Raw genomic sequence first — 23,070 nt, forward strand, 5'->3', positions numbered from 1 at the left:
ACAGGTACCGGCAGCGCCACACCCCAAGATCCAGTGAATCCATGACTCCCCAGGCCCGACCCAGACGTCTATTGACCTCTGACTCGCAGCCAGCAGAGACATGAATATCACTGCCAAGGTAAGTGAATCTCTCCACGACCTCAACATCCTCACCACAAACAGACACAGACAGGACAGCAGCATCCAAGATGTCACCGAAAGCCTGGATCTTAGTTTTGACCCAAGAAACCTGTAATCCCAGCGGCTCCGACTCCTCATTCAGCACCTCGAGGGCCCCCAAAAGGATGTCTAAAGTCTCCGCAAAGATGACTGCATCGTCTGCAAAATCAAGGTCCGAGATCTTGACATTCCCAAACGATGCACCGCAACTTGATCTCTCCGACATCCTCCCTAAAATCCAGTCCATACAAGTGCTGAAAAGTGTGGGGGCAAGTACACATCCCTGACGAACTCCAGTAACAACTGGAAATAAGTCAGAGGTGGTACCACCACACTTCACAGCACTCTCAGTACCAGAGTAGAGTTCAGACATCAGATCGATCAGTTTTGGTGGCACCCCACGAAGACCAAGAATCCTCCAGAGGACATCCCGATTCACTGAATCGAACGCTTCACAGAGATCAACATAGGCTGCAAGCAGCCCCTGCCGAAACTCTCGTCTGCGTTTGGTGAGGACACGAAGTGCAAGGATATGGTCAATCGTTGACCTCTTTGGTGTAAAGCCTGACTGCTCTGGACGCTGGTGCTCAAGCAGATGGTGGCGAACCCTATCAAGAATTATCCGAGCAAAGACCTTGCCCGGTACTGAGAGCAGCGTCACCCCTCGGTAGTTGTTGCAGTCTTGGCGATCACCCTTCCCTTTCCAGAGAGGGACAACAAGGCCCCTCTTCCAGTCAGTTGGGATGATGCCTGTGTTCCAAGCAGAGCACAAAACTGCATGCAACGACACGAGTGCAGCATTTCCACCAGCCTTGAGAAGTTCGGCATGGATGCCACAGATCCCTGGAGATTTGCCCCGTTTCAACTGGTTCACCGCAGCCCGTGTTTCCACAAGCGAAGGTGGACCACAGTTGATTTGAGGGTCAGCAACAGGGATTGTAACACCCTTGACGTCCAACTCGACAGGTGGGGGATCAGCCTGGTACAACCGCTCAAAGTAACCGGCCCAGCGGGCCTTCACTTCAGACTCCTCTGTCAAGAGCCTACCACTCTCTGCTCGAACTGCAGTGCTCCGAGGGATGGGCTTGGATGAACGTAATGCTCGAATTCCCCTGTAAGCGGGACGAGAATCACCTGTCCACAGGTGATGCTCTACCCCCTCACAGATTCCTCGCACATAGGCCTCCTTGTCCACCCTCAGTGCACGTACAGTTTTACGCCTCAGCTCCCTGAACAGCTCAGCTCTGCCATTCAGCCTGGCCCTGCGACTCTGGTCAATGGTATCCAGTGTCCCTCGAGAGACAAAATTCTTCTTTGCCCTGCGGTGAGTTCCAAGACATCCACCGGCAACATAAAGCACGGTGGTCTTGAAGGCGCTCCACAACTCTTCAGGACCCCCAAAAGCACCCAGACCCCCCAAGTGTCCACTCAGCCTGTTCGCAAACTCCTCAGCTACTCTCTCATCCCTGAGCTTGGCAACATCCAGCCTAGGCTGGGATGGTACCATTCTCCAGGATTTAAGGTGCAGCTTTAGAGTTGCTACAACAAGCCTGTGGTCAGTATTGAGGAACTGAGCACTCCGGTAGACCCTGCTGTTCTGGATCATCCTCCAACGACCGTCAATGAGGACATGGACAATCTCCTTTGCCACACCGCCAGCGTTGGAATACCAAGTCCAGCGATGAGCTTGTGGGCACTGAAACCATGAACCAGCCACCCTAAGTCCATGACTTCTTGCAAAGTCAAGGAACTTAGTGCTATTCTGGTTCATAGTTCCTGACCCATGGGGACCAACACACACCTCATAACCATCGCTATCAGTTCCAGTCGATGCATTGAAATCCCCCAAGACGAGAAGTGTATCTCGTCTGGGGCACTGATCAACCACAGACTCGAGTGTGGCGTAGAATGCATCCTTCACGGTGAGATCACTCGCCTCAGTCGGAGCATAAACAGAGACCAGGGAAATGACACCTAAGGAGTGACGAATCCTTAATCTCATAATACGCTCGTTGACCGGTGTTACCTCAATTATCATTGGGGTCAGCTTATTGGACACAGCTACAGCAACTCCTTGGGTATGGTAACCATCAGAGCGACCAGACCAATAGTACGTGTAACCACCCACCATTATCTCGCTGCAATCCAGTCTCCGAACCTCAGAGATAGCTGCAATCCCGATGTCCAAACGCTTGAGCTCAGATGATAACAGAGACAGGTGATCATCCTCTCTTAGGGATAGGACATTCCAGGCACCCACCCGAAGGGACAGCCTCAGGTTAACCCAAGGAGACCGCCGTCTGGTGGACGACACCTCAGCACCACTCCGACACACTCTCCCGCAATCTGACCCAGGGATGTTACCCCGTGGTTTCCCTCCGATCAAAGATTGGGGGTCCCGAAGGCTTTGCCCCAATCCCGTCATCCGGTGAGCTGCCCTGCGAAGGGAAGCTGCACAGGAGGTACTCCCACGGAGTGGGTTTTCAGATTTTTTTGCGTTTTTACGTTTTGCGGAATGAAGGGTTTTATGGTGGCTGGAGTGCAAATCCTGCCACCAACCTCCTAATAAGAAGTAACCCAACTGCAGGAGGACGTCTGCAGACACAGTTGGGCACTAGATATGGATGGCCGTTGGCTCACAAGGAGCTCCTCCGCCCTTTGACAAACGTTAAACAAACGTTAAATTTGTTTAAACGTTAAACAAACGTTAAACAAACAAGGAAAATTGTCCTTTGACAAACCAAATTGGACAAACGTTAAACTCTGCCTGAAGTTAAATAGGATTCCACAATCAACCAGGAAGAATCCTTCAACGATCACAACGGGGTGGGTGAAAAAATCCACAACAGTATCCTCCAGTGGGATGTTGTCCCATTTGTACTATCTGCAATAATGAAGGTGATAAACATTCTATGGTAGTGATCAAACAAACAAACAGCTGGTGACTACTTCAGATCACTGGGTACGGTGGTGGCCTTGTCGTCTGGCATTGTGGTGAGGAATGGCACATCACAGATTTTGACGACACAGTCCTCACATCGCAGAAACTTGTGAATTAAGTAGTGCGATTCCAATGGCATATCGCTATCAGGCTGAGTAAAAACCCAGCTGGCTCATTAATGTTCATGAAGGAGGTAATTTGGCTGCCTGTGAAGGAAGAGGCAACATTACTCCAAAAAATCCAAAAGGAATACATACATATATAAAAAAAAAATTTAATACCACAAAGGGATTGTGGAGTGATACGATGCATAGCAAAAGTCCATTTTCTGTGAATGGCTCAAGTAGACCATTTTTGTGCCGACTCATTTACAGCTATCATACTTCACAAGTCAGCTCACAAAATATGGCTCTGAGATATTGTCCCTGACAGGATGGTTCAGAGGTGATGCACTTACCTTTGAGCTATCTTGTCTGCACTCAATTCCTGTCCCGACTATAAACTGTCAGATTGGTGCTTTGCAGACCACCAACACACTTTGCAGATCGCCACTAATAAAAGAGAAAGTGAGTGCGTGTATGCGTGAGTGCGTGTGTGTGTCAGTATGTCTCCTCCATAACTCCAAAACCATGAAACCTAGTGGCCCAAAATTTTGCTTCCATACTAAGGGAACGCCTCCTTGTTCCCCCCATCCTCCCTCCTCTCTCACCCTCTCTCTTAATCTACCCGTCAGGGAAGCGACGACTGGTATTTGCTCGGAATTAATATTAAATAAAACCGATAAACTTGTGGTTGAAACTGTTGTGGCTTTTCCATGCTCTCAAGAACCAAAACCTCATAATTGTGCGAGTTTCGAGCGGTATTGATGACTTTCCATGCGGAAGTTTGAAAATGGGATAATCAGGCCATGTGGTTAATGTGCAATGGCATATCTATCTGGTGTGCGGCTAGTTTGTCTTTTTTATTGACAGCAACCTACTCAAGCACAGGATAAATTTCCATTTTCAGTTGATCTCACCAGGGGAGATCTCCAAAGGACATTACCATGAACTACCACCCACAAGGTGGGTTATCCGCTTCAACAATTTTGGGTGCTCGATCTCTGCTCAATGACATTTCTGTTGGTGAGAAGGTAGTATTCATGACACCTAACAATGCCAACGCCTATTTCTATTAGTATCGAGGAATTTGAGATGATTATAACAACTGTTATTCAATAGAAATTTTAAAAATCAACTATTTATCAATTACACACTGTTTAAATATCACAGGAAATGAAATAATTGTGAATGTAAAACAATGAGTTAATTATCCTTCAACATGTTCACCAATGTCAATGGAAAAGCTATTCTTTAACAAACAATAAAACTTTATTCAAATTTATTGGGTGTGAAAATAAAAGTTGTATTCTAATCAGTTAGGTGAGTTTTCCTCTCGGTTCAGCACACAATTGATGATACATCCCGCCGTCAATCACTCCATAAGGTCCTGGGAGATATTCTAGCACTCTGCTGTAAGCTCCCTGATAACCAATCATAAGATAGCAACCCACACCGCCACCGAGTCCCAAAATAGGAGCCCACACCACCACCCGTCTATCTCCACAGCGGAATTGCTCTTTCTTGGTCATGTCAAGTTCAAGTTCAAATGTCCATGTCCAATCATTTGCTCAAACTCAATGCTGTTCGACATTCTTGTCAACATAGTTTCACTGCAAGAAAGGTTAAAAATTAAGAATAGCTTTGACTTTTATGGAAAACCACATCAAACTACTTGCAGTTCGGCAAAGTCCAGTTAAGCCTGGTGTTGGCTTCGTGGTTAGAGTGGCTGGCTTTGGATCTTAGCATCCCGAGTTCGAGCCCTGTTTTTCCACTGAATTAAAACCAGGTGGGGTTGACTCAGCCTGTCATCCTCCCGAGGTTTGTGAAATGAGTACCAGTGTATTGGTATAGGAGCACAGCATCAGCAGCATAGCTGCGTCCCAACAAAATGATAGCTACCCAGCAGCCAAGCTGCCATACACAAGAAGAAGACGAAGAAGAAACAAAGTCCAGGTTCTCGATAAGACTAGAAGTGCAACACTCTCACTGTGGTGACAGGACATGTAACAACCAGAAAAAAAGAAAGGAAATTACACACAGAAACCATTTTGCAGGAGGTAGCCAACACCCAAGCGAGAGCTCATGAAAGTGCTACGTCAGGGCGTTAACCGATGTGAAAATCCTCACTTTATAAATACATTTGAGCAACCATTATCCCTCATGCTTGGGCTCTCGTGACCAATCCACCAGGTGATGATGCTCACCCTCAAATAGTAATAAAATGTGGTGAAGGTAGTGAAGTGTTATAAGCCTCTCCACAAAAATAATGGCTCATGGCATTACAGTGTAATGCCATTTGACAATAGGACATGCTGTTATCATAGCATCATGAAAAGTAGAATGTTCATCGAAAACGTACTGGTAAACTACAGGTTTGTGTATCGATTCGTGTTCAAAATATAATGTTATGTGGAAGTCCATAGCTAGAAGAGCCTGGATGGGGGGGGGGGGGGTCCATCGCTAGACTGTTGTAAGTGTAACATTGTCTGTGTGTTTCGAGTAGGTTAGAATGCCATGTAACAGGGAGCTGTCAGAGTCAGTCATTTTGTTACACTTGATGATGAGAAAGCAGCGTATGTAATTTATGGACAAAATAGTCAGGGTAAAATGTATAAGGAAGCACCTCGTTTGCGGGCTAGCCGAGATGAGGACTTCGCCACAAAAAGGCACACGGAGAAAGCTGAACACGCTTCAGAAAGGGCCGTCACGGTCTGTCTGGATGGTATGTGCCAGCCATGGTGGCACAGTGCGCTGTGAGGCCCAGAAGAATTGATGTACATCTATTCTTATTGGAGACATCCCATGGGCAGGACGGCCTGGAGAACGACTCCTCCCAGAAGGATGAAGAGGGGCCAAGATAAAAGACACACAAGAGCTCCTGGCGTGCAGAGGCAGTGTGAAGAAGAAGAGCCTCGAGAGGGTACAGAGGACGAGTTGGAGGAAGAAGTGCTTTGAGAGATGAATAGGTGTGAAACTGAAGCGCTGGAATGGACAGAGAGGGACGAGGGCTGGTTCTGGACGCATGTAAGAAAGTGTTAGTGGAACTTTTGAGAGAAGAAGTTTGTTCTTGACTTTTCTCGCTCCACATCGTTGGCTCACTTCATTGCTGGCTCGGTTTCATCGGTGCTCAGGGAGGACAGCTCTTTGAAATGTGAGCACTGTTCCCGAGCGACACAATCGCCCTGCACTCCGCTCATCGCCAAAGGAAAGTCCTCGCCTGCATTATTACATTGTTGTACAAGTGCGATCTGTGGCACATAGTTGGCGTCAGATTTTATTTATTTCTCATCCTTGTGCACAAATTTGTGTGCCCCCATTTCCCTGTTTGTGTCTTTTGATTTGCATGATTTGTCCCAAACTGCTCCTGTCCACCTTTCCCCCCATATTCATCCAACAATAATAATAAAAAGAGAAAGTAAGTGTGTGTGTGTGTGTGTGTGTGTGTGTGTGTGTGTGTGTGTGTGTGTGTGTGTGTGTGTGTGTGTGTGTGTGTGTGTGTGTGTGTGTGTGTGTGTGTGTGTGTGTGTGTGTGTGTGTGTGTGTGTGTGTGTGTGTGTGTGTGCACGCGCATGAAGCATAACATTATCTTTGCTAACTCCCCCTCCCTCCTCACCTTTCTCTCTCTTTCTCCCCTGCCCTCTTCCTCTCCCACCCTCTCTTGGTATTCCCATCAGCAAAGTGACAGGTGGTATTTGTTAGTTATAAATAAACCTTTGAAAAGGAAAGAAACATGTTCAATCCATCTGCTTCCTGTGTGTGCCAAAGCCCCAAATTTGGTTCATTTGTGCGAACTTTGGGAACGGTAAAGTTGCAGAACTGAATGCTGTACAGGACCATTTTTGGAAATCTGTGGAGGCATAGATAAGGTAAGGTTAGCTAAGGCATACATCTGTGAAGGCATACACAGGGTAGAACAGGAAGGAGTTTAGGAAAGGTTAGCTGAGGTTCACCTCCGACAGCCCTCTCCAATTTATTTGGTGAGTAAATTAGGAGTGTGACTCAGTGTTGAGGCAGGAATCTTATGTTCCTCACAGAGAACCTTGGCAGGAGCCTAAGGTTCTGGGGAGGGGGCTGTGTTGCATGGAAGGAGGTGCTGAGGAAGCACAATGGACTGAATGATTAAGAGTAGGTAAACAGGGTGGCAGCACATTGATTGACCACTGGAGGGGATCCATAGCTAAACTGTGGTAAGTGTAATATGGTCCATCTGTTTCGAGTAGGTAAGATTTCCATGTACTGTAATATTTTGATGCAAAATGATGAAATATTTTGTCCAAGTACTGCTTCACAAAATGGTTTTGAAAGTGCCAAAAAAGGTAATTTGTATTCTACAATACTCAAGGATGTAATTCAGTTGAAATAAAATCAAGATTTTAAAGGTTGGAGGGGAAAAAAAACATTTTTGAAGTTTACCGCCATTGATGCAGAGTCTTTTACACCACCTTATTTCACACATTAAATTAGTTATTCGTGCCTGTTGTTTGTGTTCTTTATGACGTCCTTAAAAACAGCAAGTTTCATGTTTGGAATGATTTTCAATTTTATTTGACTGCCAGACAGGCAAACAGGAAAAAAAAATTCTCACTCATTCCTGCACATGGGTGTTCAGGACAAATCCAGAGCCAAAATACTGCTAAACTACAGGTTTATTTTCCGATTCATGTTCCAATTCGTGTTCAAAATATAATATTCAATTGAAATTAAGTTGTGCCTCGATCATAAACCGACGTTTGGAGACAAGCAGACAGAGAGAATGAACCAATTGCTTAACTCCACTTTTAGCTTCGCACACTCGGGGTAACAAAGTGAATGAAAGACAGCGTCATTAGTCAGAGGAGAAAACACATTGCCTGATATGGGTTGAAGTGAGAGGGCGCTATGTATTTATGCCGTATGCAAATGTGATGGAAATGTCACCTCTTCCTACCATTGTATGCCCACCCCTTACTCCTATCTCCAAAATTTCCTTCCCTCCTCTACCAACTCTTCCACCCCCTCCCCCCTTCTTTCACCTATCATCCTCACTTCTCTTTCTTTTCTTATTTTACACACCACCCACTTTCCCCAATGTGTACATAATAAATAAATGGCCCCTCATGAGATAGCAATTGTTATATGGGTCATCATGTAAAAGCTATATTAATAAATAACCCAGCACATTGGCTAACGAGGTGAGACGTCTGCGTTCTGAACTAACCCTGTGTCTCGGGTTACAGGGGTGGGTGCAAATTGCTTGCCAAGAAAACCATTAGTGAGTCAGAGAGAAAAGGATCAATACCAAAAGGATGGCTATAGCAAAAGCATCTCAAAGGATACAGGGATTGGGGGTTGGGGTGGGGCATAGTGTTGAAGAGACAATAAGAAAAAGAAAGAAAGAAAGACAATAAGATGGAAACATACATAAAGATAGAAAGACAAATCTCCTCCACCCACCCTCTTCCCAACCTTCACATACTCTCACAGCGCTTTATTACCGTGGCAACGGACAGCACCATATATTACATCCTCTTGCGACCACACCACTTCTCTGCCTTCATGTCTATCCCTGTTTCAAAGCGACACTTCAGTTTATTGACTTGAAACAATCACATGAATTTAAAATAAAGTGTAGAAGCAAGATTTTAGCAGATAAAACAAACGAAAATAAACAATAATAAAGAATCTGTCGACTGAAAAAGCTGAGCAAGTGCGAATTGAAATTGATCCATTGATTAAATTGGTTAGGGCCATGGAGCGTTGCTGCATGAGGACCTGAATTATACAAAGTCGAGGCTCGTGGAAGAGCTCAAACACAGAGCGGACCAGAACATAAAGGAGAGAAAAGAATAGTAGAAATAGGTGGGAAGGAAAACACACCAACAGCAGGATAGAGGGACAAAATAGAGGGAGACCTGGATGAAGAAAGGACATGGGGAAGAATGAGAGCAAGGGGAGGGGGAGGAGGACACGAGAGGTGGGGGGGAGGGATGAACAAGCCAGATACAGGCACAAACTCTCAATCACAAGAGTGGAAGGGAGAACTGGAGAAGAAGCAGAGATCGAACAACAAAAACAAATAAACAAACACCAATTTATAATAATTCTTTAAAGTTTGAATGAACCTCAAAAAGGTGAGAGTTGACTGCATTTAAGCAAAACAAACAATTTCACGTTCCGAAATCGAAAAGAGCTCAGCTCCAAATGATTCCACTGTCGGGAAGAAGCCGCCAATCACTCCAACCAAAATTATCAGTGCACTGTTGCATCTGAAATTCAAACCACAAAAGGCGGTGACTTCCTGAAGAGGCCCAGCATGAGAAAACACAATCGTGTTCCGTTCTTGGCATGTGGTGGAGGTCGAGGGACAGAAGGCTTTCAGACAATGAATGTCCCGACGCTGGTAATTAGCCTATTTGTTACGGAACTTTTCCTCTGTTGGGCCTGAGCCGAAATGATGGCTTTTCATCTTACCATGCTGCAAATATCCCACCCTCACTGATTGTGATGCCAACCCACATGGATTTATATATAGGCCCAACACTGCTCTGCTGAAGCTATGCAGAAAGAGCACAGAATCACTAAAATCGTCAGAAGTCGTTAACCCTCCATTAATGGGAAATGATGGCCTGCGACTGAAGCATAATTTCAAAGCTCCTCGATTTTCAGCGCAAGTAGAATTCATAAGGAAACAAACATCTGAAAAGCAAGTAAATAAATACATTGGCTGAATTAATTTGGATCGAAAGTTAATGGACTGGAAAATGTGTGGAAGTACTATAATGAATTGTACGATTGTCACAACTGTTTCGCATCCGATTGGCTTTCAGCCACATTGAGCTTCACCCTGCAATGTTGTTAACAAGCAATACAATGGTATACAATTTCGAAGGAGCGGGCAATAAGTCATGAAAATGAAATCCCCATGCCTTTTTTTGCTATTTTAGTTCAAATTATTGTGTCGGAACCAAGTCGGACTCCCTCTCATGGTTAACAATTCATTGTGAGTGGCTCTGTGTTTCACAGCCAGTCGGAGACCCATAAAGGAAAGACGCGCGGCTGCCTCCGCAAGTGCACTGGGAAATTCATCAAATTGAGAAACTCAATCATGAATCACATTTAGTAATTCTCAATTGGTTAAGTTTGAGTGTATAGTACAAGGTGGTTTGGCTTTAACCTCAGCGATTACTGTAAGCTGTAAGAAACCATATCACAAGCTCGAACATAAAACTGTGTACACCAACGGTGGTTTTGAAATATTCAACACAAGCCATTGGCTTGTAGAAAATGGTGTAGTACGTGCCGGCGGTTAAAGGAGCGCTCTCAATAAGGAATCTAATGTATTTCAGATAACAGTACAACTACTTGTAAAGAATATGTTGATAAACTACTTGAAAGTTAGGTCACATTGTCCATGTAATAATAAACAAGAGAAAAGAATTGCATATTGATTAATGAAAGGCAAAGACTATTTAAAAGTGAAGGCAAGATTTTATAAAACAGAATTTTTTTTATGTTATGAACGGTTGAGTTGTTCCAACTTTAAATAGAGCAACATATGTGGTGAAGTGTGATTGAACGAGTGCACGCAAAGTGGACCAATCTGTTCGGAGATTGCCCCGAGCGCAGCCCAGAGAGTCGAGGCACAAAAGTTACAGAATCCAAGAATGGAGCAAATATATCTGGACTCGGTTAGAGACCTGAGTTTTCAAGATGGTTGTTTGAACATACCTGATCGATTAATGGCGATGATGCCTTGTCAACTGTTTGAACTCTGCACAGGAAATTAAAATTTCATTGTTCCAACTCACGAGGAAGGGTGTATGTTTCCCACCCCCTATCCTTTACCGAGGGGTGGGGTGGGCGTATGCTGCATTGCCTCAGGGTGGACAATCTAATGGTCACAAACACAATTTCCATCCTCATGAACAGAATTTTGGAACTAATGAACTGCATCTGCACTGAAATGAAATCACAAAAACTGGACTTGATCTGCATCAAGAATGCAAGGCTGTAAACCTATCATGCCTGAGTATTAAAACATCAATGAATAGAACAAACGAACCTCCGCAAAATGAATGATAAACACTGCTATATGTATCAAGTCAAATGACAAACGAGATGTTGCTTTGCTAACGGCATAATAGTTACCTCTTGGAAAAGTTGCTGCAAGAACTTTGTGCTATTCGAATCTTGGCAACAGTGCCTTTGCTTTCCATAATGGCCTCCGTCATCCAACATTCCCTGGGTAAAGGCCTCAGTGCATGAATAGTCAAGCCTCGGCGTGCTTTCAGCCTGAAAAAGAAAAGAATCATCATTGATGAGAATGAAAATAAAGATTAACAAAAAATAATAATTGCAATTTATGAGATTGAATATAATACAACTACAATTGCATGGGCATTGAGCAGATTGTCAAGCAAACTTGAGTTGGCCTCAGCTGTTGGAAGCCATCACAGATCTCTCAACGTGTTGTGCTGCGGTTACGAGCGTATAATAAAATGGATGTTTTTTGTAACTTTTTTTTATAGCAGAAAAAACATTCCCCAGAAAGTAACAGGTCGTGGTAAAAGCAGTAACAAAGAACACTTTTACCCCTAAATTTCAGAGGCAGGAAGTGCTTTGGTCTGTTCCTTACTTATATAAACCAGGCTGGTGACAATTGGTCCACTCATGGTGGTGACTATGGATATATAGGGGAATTCTCAATGTCTGAGTGATCGTCATGATGCTTAGACATTCATACATTGGACTTTTCATGAATTGATAGCACGTCTGCATTTCACAATGTCTGTGATTGCTTCATACGGGACTTTCAAAATGACGCATGAATGCTAAATGAGGCCTTTTACACATTCGCTGTGTGCGTGTGTTTACAGCGATTTGGTTCTGCTTGCCGGGCACTATTAACCTGCCGTTGCTGGCGTGAAATATGTGATTCAAATAATCTTTTGACATTAACTTTCAGCATTTAGACAAAAGAGTGGCAATTTCAAAATGGTTGACCATAATTGTTGTGTTCCTGAATGAAAATCAGACTCACAGAAATATAAGTATATGAGAAATTTCTGTGGAAGAGAAGAATTGAATTCATACTATTTCCTGTAAATACAATTAGCTAGCGGAGGCCAGAGTTATAACACACTCACACGTGCGTGCACACACACACAGACACACACACCTTCTCCTTTCACCAATAGATGCAAAAATAGAGTATAATTTCTCTGGTTGCCCAGGAACTGCACAAAAATATGTATATTTATAACATCACTCACAGCCCACAATCCCAGTCCCACTCCTCCTCCCAAATAGTAAATATTTGATTAATAGTAAATATCACCATTTGGAAATGACCCTGTGCATGGACAAGCCCCAGATATGACATTCCTATCAGTGTAAAGAAGCACGAAGGTTTGATTAGAGCACACCATCTTCGGCCTTTCACGGGCACACATCATCGGGAGTTTGTTTTTTTTTGACGAAAGTATTTCAACTCTGGATAGGAAATTACAATTTAATTGCAACTCACTGAGAGGGTGTATGTTAGTGTACTCTCCCATCCCCTATCCATTACGGAGGGGTGGGGTGGGCATATGCTGGGGCAAGATGTGAACAGGAAGATATAAACTCTTTGGACGAGTTGATCGGGAAGCTCTAACTGTTTCATTGTCCAGAAGCACACCCTATTTTTGTAGGTATGCATACAAGTACTTTTGACTTCTTTAAAAGTTTTTTTCGTCATTCATTCTACAATCCTTATCTGGGAGGCATGAAAGATGTCCAGGCCGTCCAGATTTACCTCATTACTCGGTTTCTGCGCATGCACGCCGAGCAGTCGGGGTGGAAATATGTCATTTTGAAGGTCCCGTATTGACTTGACAGCCGGAAGTACAGAAAGCCTTTCCATATGTTTACTTTGCTCATCCCAAAGTCTTAAACTGAACATTTAATGAAATGTCATTTGGTATGAGAGAAATGCTTTAAAAAATTATTTGGAAAAAAAATAAAAAAAACTTGATTTTCCATCTGATGAAAAAACACAATTTAACCCAAGGATGTATTGACATTGTTGAGTGATTAATCATGTGTTTTCCCAAGTGTGAAAATGAATAGGGGATTTGTTGTGGGAATTTGGAAAAAAAAACAGAATGAGAATGTTTGTTTTTTGTAATAATTGTTGTTGTAGCGAAAGATAATTATAATTTGGATGGCTTCACTCTTTTGTCTCCCCTCCCCTTTATTAAGGTGCTGTCACACCTTGACGATTTAGCCAGCAATGGCAACGTATAAAAATGTATGTAAAACGTTGGCGTATGCTGAAATTTTGATGTTTTTTTTTTAAGTTTTGGTCGTATTCATAACATATTAGTAACGGGCACAGAACGTTTCGTTGTCTTATAGATAACTTATACCAACGAATGCTTAGCCTGTTGTCGGTGTTCACAACCTATGTCCAATGATAGTTGAACTTAGGCATAGCGCTGCACGTATCGCCGACAAACTCGTGGCGTAGCCTGTTAAAAACCTGCCGCACGGCGATTTAAATCATAACCGCCTGAGAATTGGAAGTGTCAACATCGCAGTCACACCTTGACGATTTAGCCAGCGTATGCCGACCTATGAAAAATGTGTCTAAAACGCTGGCACACGTCGAAAACGGTATGGGTAAGTTGTGTATACGTTAAGAGCACGCTGAAAAACGATGAAGTAGGCTGTCATATTTCGTGGTACGTCTAGTACGTCGTGAAATTTCAAGCATGCAGAAAATTATACGACGTACTCGCCGTATGGCTCACACGTTCCGCTACGCTGGGAATAAGTTGTAGGCACGATGTGCAATCGTTGACACACGTCGACACAAGTTCCTTGTAAGTTACTCATAAGTCAAAACACGTCAAGGTAATGTTTAGCATACCCGAAACTTATTTTCACATTTTCAAGGCACATTTTCTTTTTTTCTCCTTGGCTCCGTGAAGGCACGTGACGAAATACCTGAAGTTGTTGTTGTTGTTGTTTTTTATTTTTTTATTTATTTTAGTCTATCACGAATTTTTAAATATATTCGGACATTTGCTTTTAAGTTTCGACGTCGACGTCGACGTGACAATATCCTCAAACAGAAAATATTCACAGAGGAGGAACTAAGAATAAGACATGAGCAAACTGAAGAGGCAATCGGACGTGACGTAACGGCACGTGACGAAATATCGGAAGTTATTGTTTTTTTTGTTTTTTTTAAAACGCTGCCAATACACCACGATACGGTACGTCTATATACGTCAATATGCGTTGGAGGTACGTTACACATAGGTTCAAAGCACGTTACTCATAGGTTAGAAATAAGTTTTGGGTACACTAAGCATTACCTCGACGTGTTTCGACTTATGAGTAACTTACAAGTAACGTGCCTCGACGTGTGTCAACGATTGTGTAACGTGCCTACAACACGTTACTCATAGGTTATAAATAAGTTTCGGGTACGCTAATCATTACCTCAATGTGTTTCGACTTATGAGTAACTTACAAGTAACGTGTGTCGATGTGTGTCAACGATCGCATAACGTGCCTCGACGTGTGTCAACGATCGTGTATCGTGCCTACAACACGTTGCTCATAGGTTATAAATAAGTTTCGGGAACGCTAATCATTACCTCGATGTGTTACTTACAAGTAACGTGTGTCGACGTCTGTCAACGATCACATAACGTGCCTAGAACTTATGGCCAGCGTAGCGGAACGTGTGAGTCATACACTGGCATACGTCGTAAAATTTCAAGCATGCTAAAATTTGAGGACAACCGCAAAGTACAATGATGAAAGCCAGCGTACTACGACGTATGGCAGTGTTTATCAGCGTGCTCTTAATGTTATCAAAACTTACCCATAACGTATTCGACGTGTGCCAGCGTTTTAGACAAATTTTTCATAAGTCGGCATACGCTGGCTAAATCGTCAAGGTGTGACATCGCCTTTAGCAATTCATCTCTGTGTAGAACACATCACACAGTGTTATAATTTCAAACCTGTTATGGTTACCACCCTCAACAGATAATCAGCTCCAGCCAGCCAAGCAATAGAGCAGCTCCAGAAGAAAGGGCCCACCTGCATTATGTAGACAACCCTTCATATGCACATAGTAAAAAAAAAATGGCTCTTAACATACGAAAAGTTAATTTAGGATATCATGATGTTGTGAAACAAAAAACAAATTAAACTGAACACTTTCTGCTCACCATTTGGCTACTAGAATCAATAACCAAACTTCAATGGCACTCTGTGGAGCAGTGAGAGGAAAGAATGGGGAAGGCAGCATGAGGGGAGGGAATGGGGAAGGCAGCATGAGGGGAGGGAATGGGGAAGGCAGCATGAGGGGAGGGAATGGGGAAGGCAGCATGAGGGGAGGTGAAGGCAGCATGAGGGGAGGGGGAGGCAGTGTGAGGAGAGGTGAAGGCAGCACAAGGGGAGGGGGGGCAGTGTGAGGGAAGGGGAAGGCGTTGTGAGGGGAGTGGAAGGCAGTGTAAGGGGAATGTAAGGGCAAGGGAAGGAAGCGTGAGGGGAGGGGGAAGGCAGTTTAATGAGAGGGAAGGCAGCATTACAAGGCATTACCAGGGTGATAAAATGCACCCAAACAGCAACGTTTTCTTTTTAACTGCCATGTTTTATGTAAAACCTGGTGGGAGCATTTAAAAATAGGACCATTGGACCTGTAGCTCATCTGAGCCCTGGCCTGATGTTGTAACCCAAATTTGGAAGAATTCTAACTTGTGGGTCTGGTGAGGAAGATTTTTGAAGGAATTTGCGTGATTTTTCAAAACTTTTACTAAGTCCACCATTTTGACACACTTCCGGTCATGTGATTGGCATGACCTCCACAATTTAACATCACGACTCTGTCCTAATGTTGTAATAAAAATTTTGAAGCATTCTGACCGGTGGGTATGGAGAAGAAGATTTTTGAAGGAATTTTCCCAAAAATTGACTGTCGGCCATTTATACACACTTCTGGTCATGTGATCAGAATGACTGACAATTTAACGTCCCTATTCTGACCTAATGTTGTAAACCCAAATTTGGTAGCATCCTGATTAGTGGATCAGGAGAAGAAGCTTTTGGTAGGAATTTGTATGCGTACGAAGTGTTTTTGTATGCGGAACTGCCATTTTGACACACTTCTGGTCATGTGATCACCATGGCCTCCACAATTTAACATCAGAACCCTGTCCTTATGGTGTAACCCCAATTTGGGAGCATTCTGACTGGTGGGTCTGGAGAAGATGTTTAAAGAAATTTACTAAGTCCACCATTTTGACCTACTTAAAGTCATGTGACCGGAACGAGTTTTGCAATTCCTGTTACCAGTCAGGAGAGGACCATTGCTGCAAAATTTTTGGTGGATCAGCCCAGTGGTTTGGCTGGAGAAATCAAAAAAGGAAACGGATGGACGGATGGCACGATGACAATATCTTATATGGAATGTAAATTCCAGGTAAGCTAAAAATTAAAACCCATGCTTATTTACGTGGAAAAGGCCTGCCTGCATGCATGCTCCAACCCACACACGTTCCTCCAACCTGCACGCATGGAGGCACGCACAAACCCCACCACGTCCGACCTCCGTGTGTGCCATCTACATACCTCTTCGTTTTCAGCCACTGCCAACTATTAGTATGTTCATTTTAATATTTTGTCATGAAAACAGATTGCACAAAAAGGTAAAAAGAAAACTACGTTCGTAATTTCCAAAAAACAGGACCCCTGTCGACCCGTTCGTCATAGACTGTAAAAGCAGGTTCGAGAGCACTGCAGCATTGCACCAAATGAAGTTCCACTTACTGCACATTCCTTAATCTTTTCTTCACTAAAATCACTTCACTATAAATCATCTGAACAGTAGGAAAAAAAAATAAATACACTTAGTTATAAAAAATAAAATAAAAACTCACTAATTTGATAAAATTTTCAGATTTCACTCCAGATTTAAATACTTATTTTGTCCAAAAGATCCGATTCTCAAATCAGATGTAATATTTGGATTATATACTTTAATTAGCCTGATATGAGAGTAGATCGTGTTTCCAAATCAAGGCATGTTTGAATCGGCTGAACAAAATTGCGAATTAAGACTCCTGCAAGCTGACAGAGGGCTGACCAAGGCTGTTATTAAAGGGCTGACCTAACCCTGAGCCTTGATGAAGGATATAATTCAATAAGGCCGTTAATTATCTTCAAAAGGGTTGTTTAAATTTACCCAAAAACCGAATTACACTCATGCACTACCTTGGAGTTCCCTTCGTACGCATACAAAGTTTCAGGCCGCTAGCTTTCAATCATGGTATTGGAGTTATGGAGGACACACACACCCCCTAGTATGTAGACTAGCAGAGTACCCGTCCGTAGCGATCTTGTTCCAGCATACAACACGTTCTTCTGACGCATACCTTTATTTGCACGGTGTCTAAGCAACTGACAGCTCTGTCTACACACACAAAAAAAAAACTCTGGTTACGTGCATGAAGCAAAAACATACCTCATTATGCTGGAAACGTTGAGACAGGAATACTGTACTGTAAATGGTGGAACTTGTAATTTACACTCCCCCACCTGGAGGCGGCGTGACACGAAACACATTTACATAGAGAATTTGTATCCCTCCCCTCCCCCCCCCCAACTCCTCACCCCCTCCAAGCCCATCGGCAAAAGATAAAATATACATGAATTTCCACATCAGAACACTCCAGGAGAACTCCACAAAAAATAAAATAAAAAAACTTGCCGCCCCCCACACACAAACCTCATCCATTTATAATTGTCTTAAATGGTCTACAGGGTTGTTGGGTCTTTATGGTCATTGGGGACTTTTGGGTCAGCTGGATCTTTTGGATGCGCCTGGTCTTTTGGGTCCTCTAGGTATTTTGAATCATCTGGGTTTTCAGACCCTTTTGGGTCCTCAGGGTCTTTTTGGGGTATTTTGGGTCTTCAAAGGTCAAAGAAGTCTCAGCAGTATCCGAATCCCGGATCTTCACCAAAATGTAACCATTTCGTCCTCGTCACACACCTAACCTGTCCACCAAATTTCGTCTGAATCCATCCATAACTTTTTGAGATATTCTGTTCACAGACAAACTACAAATCACTCGCAGAGCGACACTTGGCAAACCAGAACGAATCAGGCACAACATTGTGCACGTGTGTAATATATAAACTGACGACAAGAGTACATGCATTCATAATAGCAAGGGGACATAAAATAATTTCTTAATAGTACAGTCATACCTCTTATAACATCGCCTCGACCAACGGATTTTCGCTTAACGGACATGAAACTTTTTTTTCGCCTTGGAGACGAGTTCAGGGAAATTGTCCAGCTAGCCAATCGAGCTGGACTCGATGAGATAGATGTAAATGATATAGAGGAGCTGCTGAAATCAGATGTGAAGAGCTTAACAAACAAGGAGCTGCAGGAGCTGGACGGACACCGAGCTAACCAAGAGGCCGAAGACGCAGAAGATACTGAACCAGAAAGATTCCTCCGCAACAAGACTTTAAGTGATGCCTACAGGTTGTTATATGATGCACTAGAGCTTGTCGCCGAGAATGAGCCTGATATGGAGTGAAGCACCTGAGTTAAGCAAAATGTGTTCAACGGTTTTGTCCCCAACATGGAGATGCTTCGCAACATGAAGAGGAAGGCTAGACAGTTAACCCTCGATGCCTTCTTTGTGAATAAACCTGAAACGTCGCAGGAAGATGGGCCACAGCCTGGCCCATCTTCCCAGGATTAACTGCTCCCTTTCATCTCCCACCGTTGCCAGGAAGAAGGAGTAGGTGGGCAGTAGGACCGAGGCAGCGTTGATGTACGTGCAACACGGCAAGCTCTAAATTAATTAACTGGTGAGTGTTATTAAATTTAGCTCTATATGTTATGTTAACAAAGTCTTCCTTTTATCTATAAAACGCCATACTGTATTTTTAATTACCAAAGGAGCCTGCAATATAGCATTTATGGGGCAAGCAGTAACACTGTCAGGAACGCATCTCCATCGGCAGCATGTTATAATGACCTCTTTTAACAGATTATTCACTTAGCAGACAAGTCTCAAGAACCTATCTCGTCCATTGAAAGAGGTATGAGGACGAAACTAATCCCAAGGGTCAAAAATATAGTTATTTTTCTTCCAGCACCCTTAGATTCTGAGATATCAGCCAAAATGTGTTTTAAACGTTATGAAGTTGCCAGGCAAACTTTCGAGTCCATACGCTAAGGAAATTTGTTCGTTTTACGTCATCATCCTGAAATACACCACTTGGTGTCTGTCTGAATGTTTTTATTTGTCCGCGATACATTCGCTCGTTACTTATCCAATCTCAACCAAATTTGACAGGAGGACTAAAGGTCATACAATGGAGGTTGTAGTGACTTAATTCCCTCGCCCCCTCCCCCTTCCACAAAGGGGTTTTTCATCTTGTGCAAAATCTGTGTTTAGGTGTATATCCGTGTTAAGATAACTAATCGAGGCATTTTTCCAAAGCTGCTTCTGTTCGTATACACCTTGGGGTTTCCTTCCCTTTAGCGTACGTGTTATTCGTGGTGCCGAACCCAGCTCGTTCTCTAATGACTGCAACCCAAGATTTGTGCTTCACAAGTATGAACTTGTACAGTATGATGAAATATGATTTCAAGTATGACATCGTACAGGTCAGCTACCAATCAGATGGATCTTTGTCAGTTGGGGTCTGTGACTTCTGAGTGATGTTACAGTTACATCAACAGCGTAACAGTTTTGAAACTTCTATTTCAAATAAACAGATACAAAGTTAAACTAGAAGGGCACTCGGTAGAGCGCATACCTCCGCCACGTAACGCCTGATCCATGAGAACATATCGGGCCCAACACATTTTTGAAATATCATGCTGCTATATATCGTTTTTGGCCCTATCGCTCAATGGCGAAGAATCACTTTGAAATTAAATAATTCTCGTATCCAGATATAGATCCGGATCTTCGCCAAAATGGAATCAATTCTTCCTTGTCACACACCCAACGTGTCCACCAACTTTCATCCAAATTCGTCCACAACTTTTTGAGATATCGTGCTATTTATCGTTTTTGGCTCAATCTCTCAATGGTGAAGAATCACTTTAAAAATTCTAGTAGTCGGATCCGAATCAGGATCTTCACCAAAATCAAATAAGTTCGTCCTTGTCACACATCAAACCTACCCACCAAATTTAATCCGAACCCGTCCACAACTTTTTGAGATATCCTGTACACAAACAGGACAAACAAACAAACAAACAAACAAACAAACAGACAGAAAGGGGTGAAAACATAACCTCCTTCACCTTCGGTGGCAGTGGTAATGAGGAAGTTCACCATTACATGCAATGAACAATTCAGATTCCCGCATTGAGTTGTTGCCACCCAGTATCCCTGTCCTGCTGGCTCAACTCACGCGTGTTCACCTCGTCCTCCGGGGCTGTCGAACGATCGAGTCCTGTTGCGTCGTTCTCTCTCGTGCGTGGGCCCGTTGAGAATGATTGAAGAGCTCAAAGGAATACTTTCCTGAGACACAATCTTAATGAGTTTTAATCAACCTGATTATAATCAGCTCCACACGTTAACAACCACTGTGGATGTTAACAATCACTCATCAGAGAGAAATCGAGCATGGGCACGATTGATACACACATCTCGTCACATGTCACCAGTCTCTCTCCACTTCCCTCTCGCAGGTTTATATCGTAACACACAATGATCCCGTGCCTTCCAGCAAATGTGATTCTCGTCCATACTGGAAGTTTCATCTCAGAATGTTCCAGCATCTTCACGAATCTCATCAGACATTTTGCAGTTCAATACTGGCATCCACAGTCAAAATTAGCTCATTATATCAAGCAGTTTATAATACAATTCAACGATTCGTGCTACACCAACTGATAAACATACAACCGTCAATTTTAATCGTTCATTTATAGGCATTTACTAATGCTTATCCACAAATACCACAACCAATGCTTACTGGCCATACCATCTAACTTTTAACTGACAGCTTCTAATAATAAAAGTAATAACACTAATGATAATAACATCATATTAATGTTATTACAAAACAATATTAATGCGAATAATATCCCCTCTCCTAAACAGGGTTTTTCCTCGAGACAAACACCATGTTCACGTTTATAAACAGCTTATCTTGGCATTTTGTGGGGCAAGTGCCATGAAGAAGACGGGGAAGAAGAGGCCTTCCAGAAATCAAAAAATATTATAAACAACAAACACATAGGATTATCTTTTTAGCAGTCGCTGCTTCTGTTTAACACTAAACTTAAGGAAATCTGGAGGAATCCCGACATCCTTGAGGCTTTATATGCTTGTGGCATTCCCCACAGAATAACGGACCCAAGACGAGATCTACTCCTCCATGAGATGACAGATCTACTGTGATCTTTATGCCCCAGAGAGGATAACAACATCACCCTTCCTGTCTCTCCCATAATGAGTGGGTATATTAGTAAATTCAAATTAGAAAGCTGTTGGAAATTGAACGCAGAGTATTTTGGCGTCAACCATAAGTCGATAGGACTTCCGGTTCTGGAGTTACCTCCCAAAACATGTTTTACGTTGTTGCAACGTCAAATCATAACACCTCAATCATTTTTTATGAAACTTTGTCACTGGCCCTCGCAGGGAAGGTGCCTACTATCTGCGAAAGTTTCAGAATGATTGGCCGAGCGGTTTGGGCTGCAGATGAGCGGACAGACAAACAATCAATCAAACAAACAAACTTGGTGAAATTTATTTTGCCAAGATGCAAACAGACAGACAGGGGTGAAAGCATAACCTCTGTCCACCTTTGGTGGCAGACAAAACAATCAAGACGGGAATGCATAGGAAGTCTCTCCACTACAACCGTCTTACCTTAACACGACCTCCAATTCGGTCTCGTTTCCTAAAACCACGACCCCAACACCGACCAAAACTCCAAACTTGACACCGACAGAAACTGGGTCATGAGGAATCCAGACCACCAGCCCCATACCCAAGGTAACAAGGGTGGCTGGTTTGTGAACATCCAGCGGTATACTCCCCATCCAAACCAATCGACCCTGACTTGACCTTGAAGCAATGTCATATTTTGACGTTGGCAGCCAAGCTCGTAAGAGAAGTTTTGGGGTCGTGACCTGGTCATTGTTAAACCAAGAACTTGGTATGGTTACTGTACTGACACAGAATGGGGATTGGGCCTCATGAAGCTGGCACCGTCCTGACAATGACCTTTCTCCATGTTCCTCGTCTCGTTTTCCCGGCCTCGATATCTTTAATTTGATAAAGGGTCGTGGGATTTGTATTCCCGAAATCCTCCAAGTGCTCAAAGCTCTCACATAAAACAGTATGTGAATGGTTGGGGTCAGAGGTGATGGTTTTGGGGTAAGTGGAAAGCCAACGAGGTCTAAACCCCAAGACTGAAGAAATGCATGCGGAGGCATTGAAGAGTTTGATAAATTGTACTCGAACAATGCCGTCCGTGTGGAAAGGAGGCCCAGAGAAGCCTGCAACATCAGCGGACCTTCTTGTCTCCCACCTTGACTCAAAATAGTCTCTTCTCCAACAGCATTTGGAATAATGAGGAGATTTTGTTTCCACCGTCGGCCGAAGCCGTGTTCCCAAGCCACAGCCTCAGTCACCTCCTGAGGATAGACTGGAAGCGAGATCCAGGGATGTTGACCTCCCTCAATAGAAAATTTCACCCCCTCGATGACGTTCAGGGCTGAGGACAGGAGGTGAACCAGGTGGGGGACCAGGGGGGGGGTGAAGACAAGAGTAAATATCACTTCGTGAAAATAAATTGATCTTTTCCACAATCTTTTGTTTGTCCTGACATAAATTC

The 23,070-nt window shown here is 43.4% G+C and overlaps 1 protein-coding gene across 4 annotated transcripts in view; it reads right to left on the reverse strand.

The window, feature by feature from the left end:
• LOC147025972 (uncharacterized) overlaps positions 1-23,070 on the reverse strand; it is a 60,193-nt gene that overhangs the window by 36,177 nt on the left and 946 nt on the right. For 2 of the 4 annotated variants that reach the window (XM_085880912.1, XM_085880913.1), the window contains exons 2-3: positions 22,101-22,950; positions 11,329-11,472 (exon numbers count right to left, since the gene is read on the reverse strand). In XM_085880912.1, the coding sequence (XP_085737038.1) occupies positions 11,329-11,472; positions 22,101-22,950 (994 nt within the window). Of the gene's footprint in view, positions 1-11,328; positions 11,473-20,631; positions 22,951-23,070 lie in introns of those variants that run through there. The other 2 variants (XM_085880915.1, XM_085880914.1) reach the window with 2 other exon arrangements.

Source organism: Eptatretus burgeri, chromosome 5 (genome assembly GCF_056783735.1).
Source record: "Eptatretus burgeri isolate ZD-2024b chromosome 5, Ebu_testis_v1, whole genome shotgun sequence".
NCBI lineage: Eukaryota > Metazoa > Chordata > Myxini > Myxiniformes > Myxinidae > Eptatretus > Eptatretus burgeri.